General features: G+C 43.7%; 1 protein-coding gene across 1 annotated transcript in view; it reads right to left on the reverse strand.

Annotated features, from left to right (window-relative positions):
* The window catches only part of plod1a (procollagen-lysine, 2-oxoglutarate 5-dioxygenase 1a), a gene marked incomplete at its 5' end in the record, with an annotated part of 35190 nt that overhangs the window by 10782 nt on the left and 1338 nt on the right, over nucleotides 1–23070 (reverse strand). Inside the window, 10 exons of the mRNA XM_079557680.1 lie at nucleotides 218–322; nucleotides 6394–6515; nucleotides 7159–7284; nucleotides 7818–7919; nucleotides 10689–10786; nucleotides 13740–13803; nucleotides 14547–14659; nucleotides 18428–18591; nucleotides 18659–18789; nucleotides 22888–22979. Of these exons, the coding sequence (XP_079413806.1) occupies nucleotides 218–322; nucleotides 6394–6515; nucleotides 7159–7284; nucleotides 7818–7919; nucleotides 10689–10786; nucleotides 13740–13803; nucleotides 14547–14659; nucleotides 18428–18591; nucleotides 18659–18789; nucleotides 22888–22979 (1117 nt within the window). The remainder of the gene's footprint in view (nucleotides 1–217; nucleotides 323–6393; nucleotides 6516–7158; nucleotides 7285–7817; nucleotides 7920–10688; nucleotides 10787–13739; nucleotides 13804–14546; nucleotides 14660–18427; nucleotides 18592–18658; nucleotides 18790–22887; nucleotides 22980–23070) is intronic.

The raw sequence follows: 23070 nt of genomic DNA on the forward strand, positions 1-23070 counted from the left end.
CCAGAGACACCAGGGGGAGATGAAACACCCTCCAATCATCCCATAAACACTTGTATTACCCCCACAGGGACTATGGAAAGGATTTATTAAGGTAAACACGTTACTTAGTACTGCTTTAAGGCCCTTTGACTGGAAAGCAAGAAAAATGATGCATTTTAGTGGAGTTTGGAATGTTTGACATTTTGTAAAGGACTGTAGCTCTTGGAAGCTCACTCACAGGTTCTGCTCGATGAGGATCTTGAGAGTGTCCTTGTTCTTCAGCACCACTTCGATGTCAAGGTTGAAGAAGTAGTCACAGTCGTTGTCCTGGCGGCACAGATCACTGGAAGGACCAGGACACAACACAGATAAAAACACACTCATGTTAAAAGAGAAATGTAAGAAAGTCTCACAACCTTCTTGCTAAAATCCAGGTGCAAATATGTTACAATCCATGTTGGTCGTAATCTCCTGCACACACTTGAGAGGTGTTCAGCAGAACTTCGGCTGAACAGTCCCTCCACACATGGCTGCAGAGCTCGTAAAATAAAGACAATTTTTAAACATTTCTTTTAAATAGAAGCAATGGCCTCCATCCTAAAAGCTTACTCCTAAAACAATAAAACGATAAAAATCGTTTTACGCAGTTTCATCTTGTACAAATGGTTGACTTACAGCTGCGAGTGCTGACCCAAATATGAACACCACGTGCACAGGTAATTAATAAAACTCTAGACCGGACATGACACTTGTTGGCGTGGCAAACGTGGCGGCCATCTTGTGACTGGCCAGCGAGACTAACCCCTATGCCACCAATGCAAAACCAGGAGCAACATTTTCATTGATTCAACGGCAGAGCGTGAGATACAATCATTGTTTGTGATTGGTTTATCACGTCTAAGTCGAGGTATCTCAGTCAGGATCAATCAATAAATGGTTTTGTATAGCCCAAAATCACAGCCGGAGCTGCCTCACAGGCCTGCACTGAACATTAAATAAAACAAAACAGTAAATGAGACAATGTAAAGTTCAGGCAAGTGAAGTATCCAGTAAACAGGTGATGATGAGCGGAGTCGCCTGTCCTTACACTCTCCAGCACGGCGAGGAAAAACTCAAAAATCCAGGGGAGAAAAGAGAAACCTCGGGGACAACCACAGATGGAGAGATCCACTTCCAAGAACGGACAGGCTAGAGACCCAGGGCCGAAGGAGTCCCTCAGCAGATGGACCAAGATCACAGAAGATCCAGTCCATTGGAGCATAATTCTCTTTGACCGAGCCCTGTAGGCAGGGTTCCTCTGTTCCAACAGGTCATTTCTGTACTGATACTATGCATACATCCATCCACTATGTGGCGCTGTTGCCTAATAGTAACTGCCTGATGTGCTGAATAAACGTTGCACTAGAAATGGCATCCTGAATAAGATAAGATAAGATAAGATAAGATAATCCTTTATTGATCTCACAAAGGAGAAATTCACCTGTTACAGTCGGCGTTCAAGAAGATCACTCAGAGTTAATAAAGTGCAGCTGATACAGAGATTATTGCACATGTTACTTCACAGTCTTATTGTACAGTCTGACAGCAGTGGGGATGAAGGCTTTGCGGTAGCGCTCCGTCCTGCACTGAGGGTGTCTCAGTCTGCCACTGAGAGAGCTGCACAGCTCTTCTACAGTCCCGTGCAGTGGGTGGGAGGTGTTGTCCACGAGTGCAGTCATTACAATTTCATTGAAATGTCTAGTGTTTAGTCGTGTTTCTCCATACATTCCCAGGGAACAGTGGTTAGCATTACAAATGTTAATAACAAATGTTATTTTTGACATAAATGGAAGTGAATGATTTGAAGTGTTGGACAGAGGAACATCCATGAACAAATGGAGCTAAAGTCTATGAATCCTATGCAACTAAACTAACTGCAACAACATTGTTTTCTTGCCAGATATGACATAAGGTCAGTCAAAATAATCAAAGGGTGATGAATAACTCAAACTAGATCAAAGCAGTATCAAGGAAAGAAGAAATGTTTCCATTTGATAGCATTGCACTGGGTTAGAAGGGCTTCCAGAATTGCCGATCACTCCAACGTATTATTATGGCCATGTCCTATCAGAGTTGTATTACAGATCTTTGGTTTACCCAAACTGCAGGTCGACACTGGCTCTCTTTCTTGAACACATTCACGCTATTGTCAGTAGTTTGCACATAACTGATTAGCCTTAAACTCTTCATATTACTTTTTTTTTTAAAAGGATTTAAAGGATAAATAAAGGATTTTTATTTCTAGCACCAGGTTGAGCCTCGACTGTTGAACTCTGTTTCCCAGCATTTAAACCCCACCGCAGCAGAAGCAGTATGACAACTCATGCTACTTAAGTATCTTCTTGTAAGTGATGTTACAGGATGACATTGCTCTGCTTCCAGGTCCAATGAAACCGAAGTCTTATTCACTATAATGGGATTTTGCCCCAGAGTTTTGTACAATGCTTATCATCATTGTGGCCATACCGCCTATGCTATGCCCAATCCCGTCAGACCTTGGAAGCTAAGCAGGGAAGGGCCTGGTCGGTACTTGGATGGGAGACTGTTTAGTAACACCAGGAAGCCTAGTGAATGTAATGCGTGAGTGAGTGGTTGGTGGTCGGAAGGGCCGATGGCGCAGACTGCTTGCCTCGCTTCCGTCAGTCTACCCCAGGGCAGCTGTGGCTACAATAGTAGCTTACCACCACCGAGTATGGGGTGAATGAATAGTGCAATGTAAAGCGTCTTTGAGTGTCCAGAAACGCACTATATAAAACCCTTTTCTGACACCATCAAATTATTACTGGAAACACTTTATCTTACACCACTCTTGACGGAAGTGTACCTGCTAAATTTAGTCTGATGTAATGTGAAGTGTAACAATCTGTAATAACATGTACCTATGTAGTGCATAAACAATGGAATAATGTGTATTAGTACTTTGGCAGTACATCTATAATATAAAACGCAATCGCGAGTAGGGCGGGGCTTAAGCTCCATAAGGGCGCCGGCATGTTTATTTCCCAGAATTCTGCGGGCGGCCCCCACGTGATCGTCCCACCGGCCGCGGGCATTGGCCACGGGTCAATATGGGCCGCAGTGCATTGCAGTACCGCTGTCCGAGGACAACCCGGCATCTCAACAACGCGAGTGAACGAGATCTGCCGTGCCTGCCTGTGTGCGCATCCACACAGGGCGATGTGCGTCATCGTCACTCACAGCTACACTGCAGCTGTAGACGCTCCGCACCGGGACAGCGACATCCTCCAAAACACATGACATCTGCGTGTCTAGGTTTCTCCTGCAGTGACCGAGGCTGTGGTTCATTATAGATCCCGTGCTGCGTAATGTCAGAGGCGCAGACACATGCGTAAGATCCAATCCTGGCCATATATATGCCATCCCAAAAGCTTTGTCTCCGAAAAAAAGTACACGCAGAATGTTGTCCGACAACTGACCAAACACGAGCTTCAAATCAAACGCGCTGCTCCGAGTGCTTCAGCCTCCGTGTGCGGAAACAAAAATGAAACTACCACTTAACGAGCGCATGGCCTGCACTGCTGCTTTGTTTTGTTTCTGTTTTTTTTGCTTTGGTATTTTTATTATAAAGCAGCTTTGAAAGCATTGCCATTTTCTTTCTAAGATTATAAATACTGTCTAATGACGATCATTAGGCTATTTCATTTCAAAACCAACTTATTATTTTTTAGATTGCAAATCGTGGGTCCTGCACCGTGAACCGAACCGTGAGAGCTGAACCCCTAATATTTAGCCATGAATATTCCACTGTCTCTTTAATTCTATTCCCTGTGTTTAGCGAACATATTGTCGTTGTAGTCGCTCATTCTGCTGGTGCTCTGGACAACGGGCTCACTCCTTTCTGCAGCTGCAGGAGTAGGTAACTGTGTACTTGACTATACAGTCATTACAGTGGTTCTGGGATTGCAGAGGCTCAGAGCTTTGTCTGGTCAAAGGGTCATGAGTAACAAGCATCAAATATAAGAAAGGAGTACGGGTGCATAACACACTCCAATTGCAGTTTGTTTGAAATTATTTTGAGCTGTCATTCTTTTATACATTTGTAGTGGCCATAGTTTTTGGGATCGGTTGGGAACCACTGATCTACTTAGTGCTGGTCTACAGCTATACTGAGTGACGGGTTATAGGGACTATAGTGGACATTTCTTTGTAATAACTCATAATCTCAGAATATCAAATGTGGAGACTAGCGAGGTCTCAGCTAGTAATGTAATAAGACATAAGACTCAAACTCTAACTCTAACATTAAGCCCTAACTCTAAGGGTCTAAGGGTAGCGTAAAATGAACCTTACACGAGAGCTTATTGTCAGAATATAAATACAATAAATATGTTCATTTTGTTTCGGAGAAATGGTGCTATATTATTCTAATTTGGTGTAAAACAGTTTTTGGCTTCTTAACAGTTTTTATTTCAGCAGAAGATTCAAGACAAAGTTTCTGCTGTGTCTATGGAACTCTCAACAGTTTGGACCCAGAAGTAGCTCGGTCATCGTTGGTGATGTCACACTTAACAACCAACTGGCGCTGAGGCCTTCCCAGTTTATTGCATTACTTTAAAGGTCACAGTCGCACTCGGAGTACATGGCTACTTCATTTGCATGAGCAAAGGGACTTACCTCACAGACAGTGCTGTAAAGGCGACATGGAGCACTGCAAAGGAAAGTCTTTCCTTGCAATACTGATGTTTTTAGCGGTGGAGAGCCTCCTTAGTCAGAGTATGGCAAATGTTTCTTTTTCAACTTCTCTTAAAGTTTTGATCGAGCCTGTATCGTCATATGACAAGATGGCCCAGCTGAAAGGCAACTTTGCAAAGTTTTGTTTATGTTTAGAAACAAAACCACACGTCTAATTTGTATGAACTCCAACAGCCCCGAAAGAATAGGCCTTAGACCAGGGGTGCCCAACTAAATCGGCTCGAGGTCCGCAAACTTTACTTTCGTAACTTTCGACATATGTCTAGGGTCTGCACATGTGCAGTAATTGCTCTTAAAAATGTAAAACATGAGCACAGGTGTCTATTTACATAGCAGAGCTGATCAATGAATAAAACATGTTGCCATTGTATTTCAATGTTATTAATATTGTTTAAAGTGGGGTTATTATGCAAAATCAACTTTTTCAAGCTTTACATCATGTTATTATGTCATTCCCTCATTAAAAACATGCCTGAAGTGTTGCCATGGCACATTCACATATTTTTGAGTAATCTGTAAAAACTCTGATAGCAGCCATTTTAGGGATAGGTTTGCCTGAGTCCTCCTAGGAACGCCCCCACCTCCTGGAGACGCCTCCGAGCTTTCATCACCAGCCGAGTAACCAACCACTGCTCCTCAGCAGAACCCCCTCCCCACTGATGCCACAGACAGCGTGTGAAGGGGGTGTGTCAAAAAGGGTCAGAGGTTCTTAAAGAGACAGAGGCCTATTTCAAGACATTCACTACAGCCATTTTGAGAGAGCAATTTTATACAAGGCAGTTATTCTAATTTACATTTACAGACCAACAGAAGGTTTCGTCATCATTGTAGTGTGCTGGTGCTATGTGATTGAAAAAAGTGTAACACCCCCTCTTTAAATAATTGGTAATTCAGCGAATTCAGAGGTATTTAGTATATAGAGAGGATGTAAAGGCCTTGGGGTCAAGCCTCTGGAGGCACGCATCTGGACCCAGGTCCGCCAGTTGGGGAACCCCTGCCTTAAGGCCAAGGCACACCAGAACGCCGCACATGCTCTGATGCGCATCCATGTTTGGTTTCAGCACACACTGGAGGCACCGCGTCACGGCACTTCAGAGGCTTTTCTCAAACTATGCGGGGCTTTAAACATGTGATCTATACGTTTATCATAAACAAAAGAAGACATGTATGAGAGCAAACGTGGCTCTTTTCTGCAGGTTAAAAGCGTGTTGGTGACAGACACAAGTTTAACAGGCTTCCCCTGATGCCTGAGCCCTTGTCTCGTCCCTCAAAACAAAGTTTACTGTGGTCTCTTTGTCTGTCACTGGCCAGACTGGCCCCTGTGCCTCTGCAGGAGGTTAAAAGCCTATGTTTGCCTCCGCAGCGCCACGTCTGGATTCAACAGATCTAAATCGTGGCACAGGGTTGAGTGTTGCCACAACCTCGGTGTGCGTTCTCTCATAGAAAAAAAAGGAGGCGGCTCTTCTACCGCGCGTCAAGGTGTTCCAGTGTGCGTTGGAAGATGAACTCTCCCCTTCTCTCCCTCTACTGCCCCCTTAAGTGCACATGATTGATAGTGCTGTTTCACCCATGGTTTGAGTGAAACAGCATTTCGATTCACTGTGTGTGCTTCACATGTGTTTAAACTAGACCAACAGTGGAGAGCTCCTCAGCTGGACTCACATGGCCGTATTGCGGGATACAGTGATGTCCAGCTCCTTCTCTGGTCCCACAGACGTGATCTTCTGGTACAGATCTCCATGGTCCTTCAGGAAGGAGCTGACGTGGCTCTCATGGTGAGGCTCCTTCATGAAGAGGACACAAACAGTCAGACTCCAGCACCACTGAAACATTCCACCTGCTCCACAAGACACAAGCACACTAACACAAGTTAGTGTGCTTGTGTCTCAAGTGCCTTGCCCAGGGAGCTGCTAGGACTGAAACACCAACTTTCGAGTTATAAGACGACCATTAACTGAGCTACAGCCGGTGAAGGCTCAACTAATAACTTAAATTCACTTTAGTCATTCAGGATTATGGAAAAACGTATACACACACGTTTTAAAAAGCTATACGCAGTCTGAGTCTAGTTTTTAATAGCAGATGTTGTAAGTTTGTCATGAACAGACATTTTTTAGCTGTCGAGGGCTTGCTGTAGCTGTACATTAAAGGCCCTCTACCGGATTCTTCAACTATGACAGAGGAAGTCAAATTAAAATGTTAGTGGTGTCCAAACTCATTCCTCTATTTCCTACATCCCAATTATTCAGGGACGAATTTAAAGGCAGATTTAACAACTTGCAGGCTCCCTTTTCAAGGTGACTGTCAGAGAAATGCAGGAAAAGTAGCCTACAAGTTCATGAGAGTGCATCAAATTATGCTAGTAACCCTTTTACAAAGTAGTCACCCTCTGCCAGAGTGAACTGGTTTTCAGAAGAACTCATAGACCTGGTTGTGAATGTAGAGCTGCAGTCTGTCCTTGGGGTACTCCAGCTTCACCAGACGCTCAAAGAACACAGACACAAACGGTGTGGGCTGCTGGATGAAGATGGCCACCAAAACACGGGGCAGTTTCTAAAGGAGCAGAGTAGGAAAAAGTCAGAAGGATCTGTTGGAGGTTATGGAGCTAAGATGGGACAAGGTTTAGGAGGCTCTATCTGAGGTTATAGAGCTAAGATGGGACACTGGTTATGAGGATCTATTTGAGGTTATGGAGCTAAGATGGGACAAGGTTTAGGAGGATCTATCTGAGGTTATGGAGCTAAGATGGGACACTGTTTAGTAGGATCTATTTGAGGTTATGGAGCTAAGATGGGACACTGTTTAGGAGGATCTATCTGGGGTTATGGAGCTAAGATGGGACAAGGTTTAGGAGGATCTATCTGGGGTTATGGAGCTAAGATGGGACACTGTTTAGGAGGATCTATCTGAGGTTATGGAGCTAAGATGGGACACTGTTTAGGAGGATCTATCTGAGGTTATGGAGCTAAGATGGGACACTGTTTAGGAGGATCTATCTGGGGTTATGGAGCTAAGATGGGACTAGGTTTAGGAGCCTCTATCTGTGGGTGGTTTGGGTGTGGACGATGGTTTGAGTGCGGACGTACCTGCAGAGAGGACAGTGGCAGCAGGTCCTGACCACACACCGTGCAGCCCGTCTCAAACGTCCACGTGTTGGGGATGTAGTTTCCCAGGTAGTTCAACTGCAGCTGAAGGAAAAGCACTTGTTAGTTTGATTTTGATTTGACAGTCCCCCTGATCGGTCTCAGATCCTCCTCTGAGGCAGATCATTAGAACGCTGCGTTTCTGGATCAAACTTGTACACATTTAGAACTAAAGTTTGAAAACCTCCAAAACTGACTCAAAGGCAGGACTGGATTCACAAATCTGGTTTTGAATTGTCATGTGTAAATCTGGTCTGAATACTGAAATACTGGGGCCTGGTCTATTTTTTATGAGGGAATGTTACACCAGGGTGTACAATGCAACTTTTTATGTAAAAAAAACATAATAAAAAAAAAATAATATATATATATATATATATATATATATATATATATACAAAAAATCAACAAGACTGGCTATGGATACCGACTCAGGGACGGGGCCACCATCAGTCACCTCCTCTACATGGATGACATCAAGCTGTACGCTAAGAATGAGCGAGACATCGACTCACTGATCCATACCACCCGGATATACAGTGCAGACATTGGGATGTCATTCGGACTAGAGAAGTGTGGTCGGATGGTGACTAAGAGAGGGAAGGTAGTCCACACAGAAGGGGTCTCACTCCCAGAAGGAACAATAGCAGACATTGAGGACAGTTACAAGTACCTCGGAATCCCACAAGCAAATGGCAACCTCGAAGAGGTGACAAGGAAAGCGGCTACGGCCAAATACCTCCAACGAGTAAGGCAGGTCCTAAGAAGCAGCTCAATGGCAAGAACAAGTCCCAGGCAATAAACAGCTACGCCCTGCTAGTAATCAGATACCCTGCAGGAATAATAAGCTGGCCAAAGGATGAGATACAGACCACAGATGTTAAGACGTGAAAGCTCCTAACCATGCACGGAGGGTTCCACCCCAAATCCAGCACTCTGAGACTGTACGCTAGCCGTAAGGAAGGAGGCCGAGGACTAGTGAGTGTGAGAGCCACTATCCAGGATGAAACATCCAAGATCCATAAGTACGTCAAGGACAAGGCTCCAACAGATGACGTGCTCAGTGAATGTCTCAGAGTGGGAACAGAAGATGAGGCGCTGGAGGTCCCGTCATGGGAGGACAAGCCCCTACACGGCATGTACCACCGAAACATAACTGAAGTGGCGGAAATCAAGAAATCCTACCAATGGCTAGACAGAGCCGGACTAAAGGACAGCACAGAGGCTCATCATGGCTGCACAGGAGCAGGCCTTGAGCACCAGAGCAATAGAGGCCCAGATCTATCACACCAGACCAGACCCCAGGTGTAGACTGTGCAAAGAGGCCAATGAGACAATCCAGCACATAACTGCAGGGTGTAAGATGCTGGCAGGGAAAGCTTACATGGAGCGCCATAACCAAGTGGCTGGTATAGTGTACAGGAACATCTGTGCAGAGTATGGGCTGGAAACCCCAAGGTCAAAGTGGGTAACACCTCCAAAGGTGGTAGAGAATGACCGAGCCAAGATCCTGTGGGACTTCCAGATACAGACGGACAAAATGGTAATGGCGAACCAACCAGACATTGTGGTGGTGGACAAAGAGCAGAGGAAAGCCATTATGGTCGACATAGCAATACCAAGCGACTTCAACATCAGGAAAAAGGAACACGAGAAACTAGAGAAATACCAGGGGCTCAGAGAAGAGCTGGAGAAAACCTGGAGGGTGAAGGCATCAGTGGTGCCCGTGGTCGTTGGAGCACTCGGGGCAGTGACCCCCAAACTGGAGGAGTGGCTCCAGCAGATCCCAGGAAATACATCAGACATCTCGGTCCAGAAAAGTGCAGTTCTAGGAACAGCAAAGATACTGCGCAGAACCCTCAAGCTCCCAGGCCTCTGGTAGAGGACCCGAGCTTGGAGGAAAAAGAGACCGCCCGCGGAGGGTGTGAGGAAGAGTTTTATATACAGTATATATATATATATATATATATATATATTATTGCGTATTTGAACGTATTTGAACTTTCAGTGAACCAGCTGACGTTTGGCTGGTCAGCATAGCTAATAGCATGTTTTTTTTGTTTTTTTTAGCTTTCCACTGCTAATTGCACCGTATCCATGGTTACAAATGCGTTCCACTCCAAAAACCTACCAGAACTCCTAAAAAAGCTGAACTAAAATTGATCCTGAAGCACCATAGGAGCTAACGATTAAAGTAAAGGTGCCAAGCTAAGCACCTATACAGCCATTTGGTCACTGATGGCTCAAATATGTATAAATATCAACTTTTTTATTTTTACATTAAAAGCACACCTTTAAGGCTCAATGATAAAATAATATAATGATCTAATAATGATGTGTTTGTCTATCTGTGAGCTGCATGTTGATCAACTGTGGTTGTTGTAAAACCTCATGGTAACACACTGCATGGCCACTACATACACTTTGCTCTGCCCGATCCCGTCAGTCTTCGGAAGTTAAGCAGGGAAGGGCCTGGCTGGTTCTTGGGTGGGCGTTTGGGAAGCACCAGGATGCCTGGGTGAATGTGGTGAGTGAGTGAGTGAGTGGGTGAGTGAGTGAGTGAGTGAGTGAGTGAGTGAGTGAGTGAGTGAGTGAGTGAGTGAGTGAGTGAGTGAGTGAGTGAGTGAGTGAGTGCTTACCACCACCGAGTATGACGTAAATGAATAATGCACAAAATTGGAAAAGCGCTATATACTGTCAGACTAATGCATTATTATTATTAGATTTGGCACAGACAGAGGAGGAGCTGGCAGTTTGGTGGCATGTTTCTTTTTCTTTTAGCCGTTCCTTGTGCGTGTGTGAGGGGTTGTGTACCTTGGTGGGGCCGTTTCCGTGGACGACGACAGGCAGCGTGTCATACAACACGTTTCTCGCTCGAACACGGCCTTCTTCGAACTTCAGCACCACATCATCTGAAAGGCAGAGAGCAGGTCAGCTGGTAACCAGAATAATCACAAAACAAGATTTGGGCCATATTGAATTTTTTCAGACTAAATTTGACGCTGGTAATTGAAATGTTGGACTGGGGCCAAAACATTTGAAGTACACAGAAGAACTTTTTAAATGCAGAGATATCAATTTGAAACTTCAGCTGTAGTTTACTGGCATAAATGAGGGAAATTTGTACTGCTTTCTGTCCCTTCATGTTATCATAAAATAATAATTATTTACTTAAAGGGACTATATGGAGTTTAAAAATGTTAAAACAAAGTATTTTCCTCCCCCTACATGTTCCAGCCATGTCCTAATGTGTTGAATGAGCTCAGACCTGTTCACCACAACTGCCTCTAAAATCCTGCACTGTCACTCAAAAAGTTGTTAATTTGGGTCTGAAGTGTTGTCATGCACGAGCTTAAAGGGATATTTCAGGATTTTTGACATAGGGCCTCATTTCCTAGTTATCCACAGTGTTGCTGCTCAATAAATTAGGAATTAGATATTAAAAATCTTTTAGAAAAAAACTTCAAAAATGTGAAGTCTGTAGGAGCTACTTTTGTGGAGATTTAGTCACATTTTGACAAAATGGCCCTTGCAGTTACACTTTCCACAAAAAGTATTTTGAGAAACATTGAATCAGTGCAATAAATACACATGTTATTGTGAAGATGAGGTGAAAGTTGATAGAGTTCTGCCTGAAGATGAGCTGGACTTGGACAACCTGAGACACTGGCTATGAACCAGGAATAGATAGATTTGAAAAAAAATCAAGGCATGACTGAAGCACACAAACCATACTCATACAGATACAGAAATGTGATTCCAGATTCTCCTTCTTCAGCAACACCATGACATTTTTGTGCTGACAGAGGAGTGACGAGGGGCCGAGACAGCCCCGCGGGTTGCAGCAGGAAACGTACAGTCCCTCAGAAGTACTTTTCGCTGGTGAATTCCTTTCACGGTGAAGAGGAAAGTACATGAGCGTGGAACAGGCCTGGCTGCTGTCTGAACATGCTCAAAGTCACAGAGCCCCCACATTAACACCAGCTCCCACACATTCAGGATAAGGATGTCTGACCCAGGGCTGCCCAAACCTTTGGAAACGTGAATGGCTGAACGCAATAATAATAATATAGTTAGTTACTGTGACAGTGTGGCTCCATAGGTGGTGCTATAAACTCATCCCAGTGAAGAACTGAGGTGCTTCAAATGTCTTAGGAAAGGTTGGACACAATAAACTATTGAAAATGTAAACAATAAAACCAGGTATTTAACCAAGTGCTGCCCCGTTTTGTCACAAGAGCAAGTTAATGCTAAGCTAAAGTAAAACAATGCTAGCTTATTAGCAACAGCTGAGGATATAACTGACGACAGATCAGACACCAGTTATTTTCAAAACAATACATGTATTATTAATAATAATAATAATAATGGCCTACACTTGAACTGCACTTTACAAGCCTGTGTCACCAAGTTTCTCATTATTCAGTCACTCTACACTCAGTGTGGTAAGCTGCTATTGTAGCCACAGCTGCCCTGGGTTGAACTGATGGAAGCGAAGCAACCAGTCTGTGCCATTGGCCTCTCTGACCACCACCACCATTCACTCACTCACTACATTCATTCTGGTCCATACAGATCATGTGGGTATTAGACTGATTATATCAATTACAATTATTTGTTATTCCAAATAAACATCTATGAGTTTTTAAAAACTAAAAAGTTGGAACAGGAAGTAGTTACCCTCCCGTGCGACAGACCCTCCGCGGTCTGGACAGCTTTATTCTAAAAACTGGCACTGCTCTGCTCCTCATGAAAGGCACCAGTTTAGGCAAATCTTGGTGCAGTAAACTGTTGCCAATAACAAAGCAGACTTTCTGCTTGGCCCTGTCCCAGGGCAGTGCCTGGGTGGGGCAGAGGGCTGTGTGAACGATACAACAGAAGCCGGTCCTTGTGGGGAGATCTGCTTACCTCCCACGCTTCTGCTGAGCTCAAGTGTCTGCTGTTGGTTGGATAAAGGATAATGAAGCACATTAGAGATATAATTCCTGTAGATCATAGATAAACTGTAAAATAAACGTACAGCAACCAGCTTTAGGGATGTTTCTTACACTGACACAGCAGTGATTTTGGATGATTTTGGATTTGGATAATCAACAGACTAAAAGTTTTTTTAGAGTAGAGTAGATTTATATGGAAACTCTGAAACTATTTTCCTTTGTGCTGTAAATTCCCGTGTGGAGTAAAGTCCCAGGGGCCCAAGCCAGATGACCCCCTCATTTTGGATGTGGCATCACTGTTAAGTTTAATCTAGTTTTTCTTTTCACTCAGTGTGAGAAAGAGAGCAACATGAGAGACTACAGTTTCAATTTCAATGCATTCTAATATGGAACACACTGGGAGCTCTAGAATCCTAACTCTAGAATGACTTTGTCTCGCTCCTCCTCCCACAGTTTGTTCCCTTGAGTCTTCAATCTGCAGCATATGTTGCAAAGAGCTTGTCTCGGGTCCAGGACATTGGTTCTGCTCATGGTTCCATCAAATCATTTGTGTGTGCTCAGAAATGGTTTGTGGTGCTGGGACGTCATTTGAGCTGGGACATCATTTGTGGCACTGGGACATCATTTGTGCTGGGACATCATTTGTGCTGGGACATCATTTGTGGTACTGGGACATCCTTTGTGGTACTGGGACATCATTTAAGCTGGGACATCATTTGTGGCGCTGGGACATCATTTGTGGTGCTGGGAGTCTGATCATTTAGACTGGCCTTCACACACTCAGAGCTTTAGCACAGCTTGGAACGAGCTGTGCTGTGTTTTCCACATGGGCCAGAAGCATCATTCCTGCTGCCCCATAAGTGCCACATCTGGACTGTCCCGATTACCCAGCAGCACATAGACATAGACAGCTGAGAGGACCACTCACCCAGAGCTCCATGGAGGGTCTGGAACACTCTGCATCTGCTGTCCAGTGTCATGTTGATGGATTTCTGAAACACAGACCACACAGTCAGTCACTTCTTCAGTCAGTAACACAGTGAGGAACCACCTCAGACCTCACACTGTTCCTGTCCATGACTGTGATCACTTCAACTTTGTGTCATGTTTTGTGGCATTTTTCATTGCTTTTCTCGTTGCTTTGTTGTCGTGCTTTCATTCTCGTTTTCGTCACTTTTCATTATGATGCTTTTGTTTGAAGCTTTTTAGATTTGGGTACAGCTTGGTTAAGGCAGTAAGAGGTTAAGGAGACAATTGAGAGGCCAGACCGGTGGCCCTTGAGCCAGTGGCCCCTCTGTGCTCTTCCAGACTGGGCATATGGCCAGTTATAGTGGAAGTCTACTCTAAAATGTGGGCCGATATACTGAATGAGGGGTTTAGGGACGAGGGTGGACATTCGGACACAGCACTAGTTTGCAAAATGAGGAGAGTGAAAACAAACTTTCAAAAGTAAAAATCAAGCTCCCTCCCCCTCTCTTCTGATTGGACCTCACAGGCCGATTCAGAGGGAAGCTTGTCTCATTGGTCAAAGCAGTATCCCAGGGATTCTGATTAGTTGCTAAAATCAGTAAAGGGAGGGATTTACGTTACTTGCGTTACTTATGTTACGTCACATTTCAGACCCAGTTTATTAAATTGGTGAAACATGTAGTCTTACATCCCTTTAATCGTTTACACAGAGAAAGTAACACTCCACTGCATACCATCAGTCTGTTGTATTCTTCCCTAGACTCACTCTTTTGTCGGGGTCGATGTAGAGCTTGGTGAAGTAAAGCTGGTCACTGTCGCTGTCCGCTCCGCTCCAGTCGGACAGCAGCTGCTTGACGTTGGGCAGGTATCCAATGAAACCTGAAGAAGACAAGAGGCGCTACGTTTACACTTTCCCCAGTCACTCACATTCACAGTCACGGACATCACAACTAACAACACGTATTGTGTTGTAGCAAAACCAAATATAGGCTTAAATCATAGCTGATCAGTCAAATGAAGTTTCCTCAGTGACGAGTCAAAGCAAAGTGAGCAGAGACTTTTGTGCAAGGTTTGGAAACATCATGGAAGCGTTTCCACAGCTCATCCTCGGGCAGTAATTAAGATTGGTGATGCTTCAAAGGAGGAGCAGGACATGTAATTATTTATGAAGGCATTGTTTTCGTGCGCTCCGTGCACCTAGAGTACAATAGGCCCTTGCGACGCCAGGCCGCTCGGGCCTAGTAATCATTTTGTGCGCTTCGTGCACTATGGGGGAGACTCTATACGATTTCAAGAGCCCCTTCACCAGCCCTGATGGCGCTTGGGCCTAAATATAATCAAATAAAACACTAGAACGAGATATCTTAGCAAAGCAGGACTTGACTGAGTCAAATGGTGGCGTCTGTCTGAGGAACAGTCATGGAACTCACTGCCCGCTCATGTCAGGAACTGTGACAATGACCACATCTTTGAAAAGGTCCTAAAAACTGTCTGAAAACAAAACAATGGTGCACTCACAGGTAGATTTATCAGTGTAACCTCTTGGGCGTGTCTCACCTGTGACAGTCCTGACCTCTGTGACTGTAACTCGGTTCTGTTCTATGTTCTGTGTCTGTATTTCTCTTCTCTCAATGAATGTTTCTTTACTTGCCTTAGGACAACGGATGCAATTAGCTTTTATGCTAATTCTGGTACATTTACACAGGCTTTCTGCTGGCGTGTTGATTAGTGCGCACTGTCCTAATTCAAATAAATTAATCTTTGAGTTCAGAAGGCATTTCAAATGGTGCAAAGATTCTGCAGATCTAATGTATAAGTGCCACTTATTCCAGAGCTTTGGCCCAGTGACTCCTCTGGTCTTCCCACTGGTCCTGGGAACAGCCAGGAGGAGCTGGACTGCAAAGCTCTGGCTGGGACATGAGACTGAAGGAGCTCCAATAGATTTAACTTTTAGAAACAAAATCTATAATGTACGGGGAGCCCATGTAAAGCTTTAAGAACATCTCTCAAACCTTTATTTAACCCGGGTGAAAAGCAGATTTGGACAAACACCCTCTGAAGTGTACAGCAGTGCGCACAGACCTGCTGAGCCTCCTGCCTTGTTAAACTCCTGTTGCTTTACTGTAATGTCCTGGAAACACGTGGCACTCTCAGCTCCCCAGGCTCTTCTACAGGAGCCTAATGGGGGTGTTTTAAAATGTAAATCCAAATTCTGCCCAAACTCACTTTTGATATAGAGAATGAGCCATTTTGTGTGTTAATTTTTGGTTATTTTTTAAAAATTGGCTATGAAATAGTCAAATGTTTTGAATTTTTTTCAAACTTTGGTAGTTTTGTGCAAAACTGAAGTGGATTAACGTAATTATGTAAAAAATGTTCATCTACAATATTTTTTACAACTGTCAAAAAAGTGGCACAAAAAGCCACTAACATGAGTTTAAGGTAGTAGTAAGTTTGTACAGGCTGCATCAATACGAGCGATCGCGATGTCGTCACATCTGTTGGCCGTGGTAGGCATTTTATTAAAATCCCATAATCAATTAAAACAATATCCATAAACAGGGCATTGCTTCTCTTGCGCTGTAACAGATCTATCATTTTATAAAACCGAGTTAGAGGCCTGTATGCATCAGCTGTTGCCGACCATTCACCAAAACATCCAGCGAAAATTGTGGAAGTAAACAAAAACAGCAATCGCTCGTAAAACCAATACAACATTTTAATATTATATTTTGAAAATGTCAAACATCTCAAATATGGAAAAGGTTACGGCCAAATTCAGAGCAAATCATTGCAAAAGGTGGACACAGGGGTTACAGTGTGATGCTGTGGCACATGAGGCACTTGTGGTTTGATTATTGTGACATAGTGAGAGGCACCTGCCTGCAGGCCTCCGCTGTCAGGACGGGAAGTGAGGACTTGTTTTGGGTGGGGGCGGGGGACACATTTTTTCCCCGTAGGATGGGAAAGGCCAGCTGCTCCCTGATTGGCTAGTTGCGGACATCGGCAGCCAATGATAAGTGACATCACCACAACAAAACAACACTAGTTTAAACTAATCAGATTAATAGAGGTGTTTTTTTTTAAATGTATTTCTAGTACAAGCATTAATAAACAACCAGACATCATACGCATGCCTTTATAAGCGTGTATAGTCCCGTGCACTTCCCTCACAGTGGAGGCCTGCAGGCAGGACCTCTTGGACAGTGTTGTTGTTGTTTTCGTGTCAGAAGTGTGAGCTGTGAGACGCTCAGACTGTCTGTGTCCACACTCAGGCGGGGACATGCTGTCTATGTCCCGTGGTCCCTGATGAGCATTTCTCAGCGTTTCGCACTGAATGACTCCTCACAACAGTATATTTCGGGGAGAAAGTGGCGCAGGTGGTAGAGCGGGTCGTCTCATGATCGGAAGGGTTTGAATCCCAGCTCCTGAAGGTGCACACTGTCCTGTTGTGTCCTTGGGCAAGACACTTCACCCTCCTCGCCTCCAGTGTCTGCGTACATTGGTGTATGAATGAGAGTGAATGGGTGACTGGTTGCTTGCTGTAAAGCGCTTTGGGCCTGATAAAGGTAGAAAAGCGCTATAAGTTGAGACCATTTACCATTTATTTAGGAGGCAAGCGAAAACCTCTTTTTGATAGCGATTATCAAAACTAAGTCGCATTTATTGATCATTTTTGCAATCTAAAATGTTTATACCAGCCTACCAGTTTAACCAATAAACAGCCTTCTGAATGATGGCTGCGTTAGAAGTTCTGCAAAATAATGTGTTGTTGTGTTGTTTATTCACCACCGCTCTGTCCTGGCCTCTCCATCACATTGGGGACTCGCGTTGGTTATGAAAGTTAATCCACTTTGATTCTGGTGAAGGTTCACCAAACAATCCATCAAGAGACAGTCACAGAAAAACACTATTTTGGCTGATAGTTGCTGAATCCCGGAAAGAAATTCCAAATTGTGGCGAGTGGCCTCTTCTTTAGGAAGATTGAAAAAAGTCCTGCACCTCTCGTAGCCAAACGCGCTTTTCTCCGCAACATGATCGTTAGGTCCAGAATAGTTTAGAAAGAGCTCCATCTTCACATCCTTCAGTGCAAACATGACATCTGTTCAGACGCGCAGGGTGCGTTTGTTTTGCGTTTGTTTTCAGCCCTGACCTGGAACCTTTTAAAGCTGTTTTATAAATTAAAATCAGGCTGTAAGGCATTACAGAAGTTGTGCTCTTCCTGTTTGACACTATGACGTAAAAAACGTCAGAGTGTCACAACTCACTGGTTTTCCAGCAGAGGGCGGAGCAGCAGGATTCAGGAGGATTGCTGAGAACTGCGTGAATGAAGCCAAAAACCACTCTGGGGATGTTTTTGATAAGGAAATAGCATAACAGCATGGCTAAAAGCTCCAAAGGGTCGATTTTGCATGATATAGGAGGGTTGTCGGAATGACGGGTCGACCCCATGGAAAATAAAGGCACCATGCTGACCACCCACACAAAAGCTGGGTCACTAAAAGTTTCAAAAAAAGATCAAATCAAAAATCTAGATCAAACAATACAAGTAGATTTTGCTTATGAAAAGAAAAAAAAAGCACAGACATTTCAATATTTTGCCAAAGTATTTTGGAGTATTTACGATTATTTTGGCTGTGGACTCACCCCCGGAGCTGAGGAAGCGGTTGCCCTGGGATACGTGGGGGTGTTTGTCCTCCAGCAGACGGTGAGGCCACAGGAGGGTCTCGGAGGAGAAGAGCAGCCCGTGTCCGGCCTGAGAGAACTTTTTCAGCAGCTCCCTGGGCCCCGAGGCGAACAGCGCGTCGTAGCTGTGGAGCCCAGAGCACATGGTTCAGCGTGGACACATTCCTGACTTTGGCTGACCACTAAGCCTACCTGTCAGTGAAGAGGATGACCCGCTTGTCTCCGCTCATCTCCCCCAGGAACTGTTTGAGGAGGCGCACCTTCTGCCCCCCGCCTGGTGCTGACGTGTCCCCGCCGCTCCATTTCTCCCCACGGCCCAGGACCTGAGAGCAGTCAAATACATTCCCATCATGACATAACTTGGTGATTTTTGTAACATTTAAGCAGCGTTTCCCACTGACATCTGGAAACAACCTGTGTGAAGTTAGCCCCCGCAATGTGTCAGATTTGCTTAAAAATAGTGTCATTCGTTTGTGCTTCGTTTGTGCACGTTTGTGCACACAAAATTTGCGTTTGTGCGCACTTCGTTTTTGAGGTATTGATCATTGATTGGTAATTGAACAGGGTTTAAAAACGGTTGGCTTCATGATAAAAACTTAACTTTTTTGTTTTATCATCAAAATGTGTCCCTGGCACCTGCCATCTTATTTTGTGTTTCCAAAACACATTGTTGACAAATGTGCCATTTGTGCCAACATTAAACAAATTTATGGAGAGCAGAGCCGGTGCTGGCCCTTCTGGGGCCCTAAGCAAAAATCCACACTTGGGCCCTACAGCACGCGTCCCAATGCTAAACAATGACACTAATTTGGAGTGAATCGGACACTATGGGGGGGCTGATCAATTACCAATCAATGATCAATACCTCAAAAACGAAGTGCGCACAAACACTAATTTTGTGTGCACAAACGTGCACAAACGAAGCACAAACAAATGACACTATTTTGAAGCAAATCTGACACTATGGGGGGGCTAACTTCACACAGGTCTGGAAACACTGTTGGCCCTCGTCAGTGTTTGTAGGAGAAATGTCACGTAGGGGGGGTTATTTATCAAAGTGAGACAAGACAAACAGCAAAAACTGCAATTTTATCTGCAACAGATAAAAGGCCAAAAACTGTTTTACACCTAATTAGACCATCATCATTTCTCCAGGCAAAATGAAGATATTTTTTAGGGCCGGTGCCACATGCTTGTACTCAGACTCGTACTCATTTATGAGGTACCGATACCAGAAACCGATACCATTTGACGTGCGGCCAGCGCACCTACAAGGCGCACCTCTCAGCTGAGGAGAGAAGAAGCAACAAACTGGAGAATTCTTTAGTGGAAATCCAATATTCCACATAGAGCTGACTTTATTACAGACTGCGCTCTCTAAATCAGAGTCTGTGCTAAATGTTGTTAGTGCCGCAGCGTCTGCAGTGTTTACAACATACAGGCTAACGTTGCTAACTCGCGGCTAGCAGTTTTGGCCATTCTGACGCTGTTTTATGCCCAGGGGTTTATTCATCTGAAAAACTAGCCCAGCGACTAAAAAGTCCCCAGAAAATCCAAATTAAAGAGATACAGCATGTCCATATTGAGCAAAAATGAGCTGCAGCAGAACAATGAAAACGCTGTGGCTACTTGCTAAGTTGCTACAAAGACGAAAAAGAGACCATTTAAAGGGACTATACAGAGTTTAAACATGTTAGAATTATGTATTTTCCTCCCCCTACATGTTCAGCTCAGAGCTGTTCACCACAACTGCCTCTAAAATCCTGCACTGTTCTCAGAAAGTTGTTAATTCAGGTCTGAAGTGCCGTCATGCACAAGCTTAATATAGAAGCTGCAGTTACACGTATGACCTGAGGTGGCAGTAACCATCTCAATATTGTTGTAAAAGAGGGGGTATTATGGTATATTTGGACATGGACTTTTCTGTCTGTGATGGCCAGTGCAATAAAAATTAAAAATTATATTGAATGAAAATAAAATAAATAAATGGCATCAGCACAATTCTAATATAACTGCTCTTAAATGTGTAGCCTACTTTACTTAAGGAAATGTACATGAGTAAATTAACTAAATTAAATTAACTAATTATAATCGAATCTGCTGTTAAAAAAGTAAGAATGTTGAAGAAAATGCCTTGTACTCGTTTAGGTATTAGGTATCGGCAAGTACTTAAATCAAAGTACTCGTAGGCCTATCGGTTTTAGAAAAAGTGGTATCGGTGCATCCCTAATATTTTTAAATTTAAAATAAGCCTTCATTGTGTATGGAAATAATAATATTATAAGTATATATATATATATATATATATATGTATATATACAGGTCCTTCTCAAAAAATTAGCATATTGTGATAAAGTTCATTCTTTTCCATAATGTAATGATAAAAATTGAAAAACTTTCATATATTTTAGATTCATTGCACACCAACTGAAATATTTCAGGTCTTTTATTGTTTTAAAACGGATGATTTTGGCATACAGCTCATGAAAACCCCAAATTCCTATCTAAAAAAAATAGCATATCATGAAAAAGTTCTCAAAACAAGCTATTAACCTAATCATCTGAATCAACTCATTAACTCGAAACACCTGCAAAAGGTTCCTAAGGCTTTTAAAAACTCCCAGCCTGGTTCATTACTCAAAACCGCAATCATGGGTAAGACTGCCGACCTGACAGTGTCCAGGAGGCCATCATTGACACCCTCAAGCCTAACCCCATAGAGAATCTGTGGGATATTGTGAAGAGAAAGTTGAGAGACCCAACACTCTGGATGAGCTTAAGGCGGCTCTCGAAGCTTCCTGGGCCTCCAGAACACCTCAGCAGTGCCACAGACTGATTATCTCCATGCCACGCCGCATTGAAGCAGTTATTTCTGCAAAAGGATTCCCGACCAAGTATTGAGTGCATAACTGAACATAATTATTTGAAGGTTGACTTTTTTTGTATTAAAAACACTTTTCTTTTATTGGTCGGATGAAATATGCTAATTTTTTGAGATAGACATTTTGGGTTTTCATGAGCTGTATGCCAAGATCATCAGTTTTAAAACAATAAAAGACCAGAAATATTTCAGTTGGTGTGCAATGAATCTAAAATATATGAAAGTTTAATTTTTATCATTACATTATGGAAAAGAATGAACTTTATCACAATATGCTAATATTTTGAGAAGGACCTGTATATATATATATATATATATATATATATATATATATATATATATATTATAGAAAACGCTATCTCAATGGCCGCCTGGTCGCCGCCATGTTTATTTCCCATACCGACTTTGAAGCTAAGCAGGGAAGTGCCTGGTTAGAACTGGGATGGGAGACCGTTCCTCCGAAGCTAAGCAGGGAAGGGCCTGGTTAGGACTGGGATGGGAGACCGTTTCGGAACACCAGGAAGCCTGGCGACAGTACTGACTGTGTGCGTGGACAACCGCGGCCGGCCCCCACGTGACGGTCCCACCGGCCGCGGGCATTGGCCACGGGTCCATATGGACCGCGGTGCTGCTGTCCGAGGACAACCCGCTGTCACACAAACGCGAGTGCACGCGATCTGACTGCCGTGCGTGTGCGCGCATCCAAACAGGGCGATGTGTGCGTGTGTGTATGTGTGTGCGTGTGCGTGCGTGCCCAAAACCTGCTCAAACACGAGCCTCTAATCAAACGCGCTGCTCCGACTGATTTCTCCTCCGTGTGAGTCAAAGCGAAAATGAAACCACTTAACGAGCGCATGGCCTGCACTGCGTAGTTTTTTTTCCTTTTTTTTTTTCTCTTTGCTGCTGTACCTTTTGTTTTCTATTTTGCTTTCACGTATTGTGAGCCCAGAGGTACATTTGATTCTAAAGCAGCTTTGAAAGCATTGCCAATTTTATTGTAAGGTTATAAATACTGTCTAATAACGATCATTAGGCTATTTCAGTTCAAAACCTACTCATTCTTTTTTTTTATTGTACACTACCGTGATGGACCAAACCACGGGTCCTGCACCGTGACCCAAACTGTTAAAGCTGAACCCCTAATATTTATCCATAATTATCACACTGTCTCTTGAATCCTGTTCCCCAAGTTTAGCGAAAATATTGTCGTACTTTATAAGAGAGGAGCACGGGTGCATCAAACACTCCAATTGCAGTTTGTTTGAAATTTTTTTGAGCCTTCATTCTTTTACTCATTTGTAGTGGCCATAGTTTTTGGAATGGGTTGGGAACCACTGGTCTACAGCTGCACTGTGTGACGGGTTGGCCATTTCTTTGTAGTCACTCACAATCTCTGAATATCAAATGTGGAGACTAGCGAGGCCCGGCCAAAGGCCGGGTCTCAGCTAGTATATATATATATAGTTTTAAAACAATATTCCTTTGTTTTAAAAGGTTTGTTAATAAAGAACCTTGTAGGCCAGGGCGTGTCTGGACTTACCTTCACAGAGTAGTTGAAGTGTTTGGCTGACCTCAAGAAGCGCCTGAAGCCGTCAGTTTCTTTGGTTGCAACTGTCACTACGAGAAGTTTATCTACAACACAGAAAGGACACTCTCAACAGAAGTGCAGAGATCATTCTATTCAAACTTTACTACATTGTAACTACGTAGATAGATATACTTG

The sequence above is a fragment of the Gobius niger genome (genome assembly GCF_951799975.1).
Source record: "Gobius niger genome assembly, chromosome: 6".
In the NCBI taxonomy this organism is placed as follows: domain Eukaryota; kingdom Metazoa; phylum Chordata; class Actinopteri; order Gobiiformes; family Gobiidae; genus Gobius; species Gobius niger.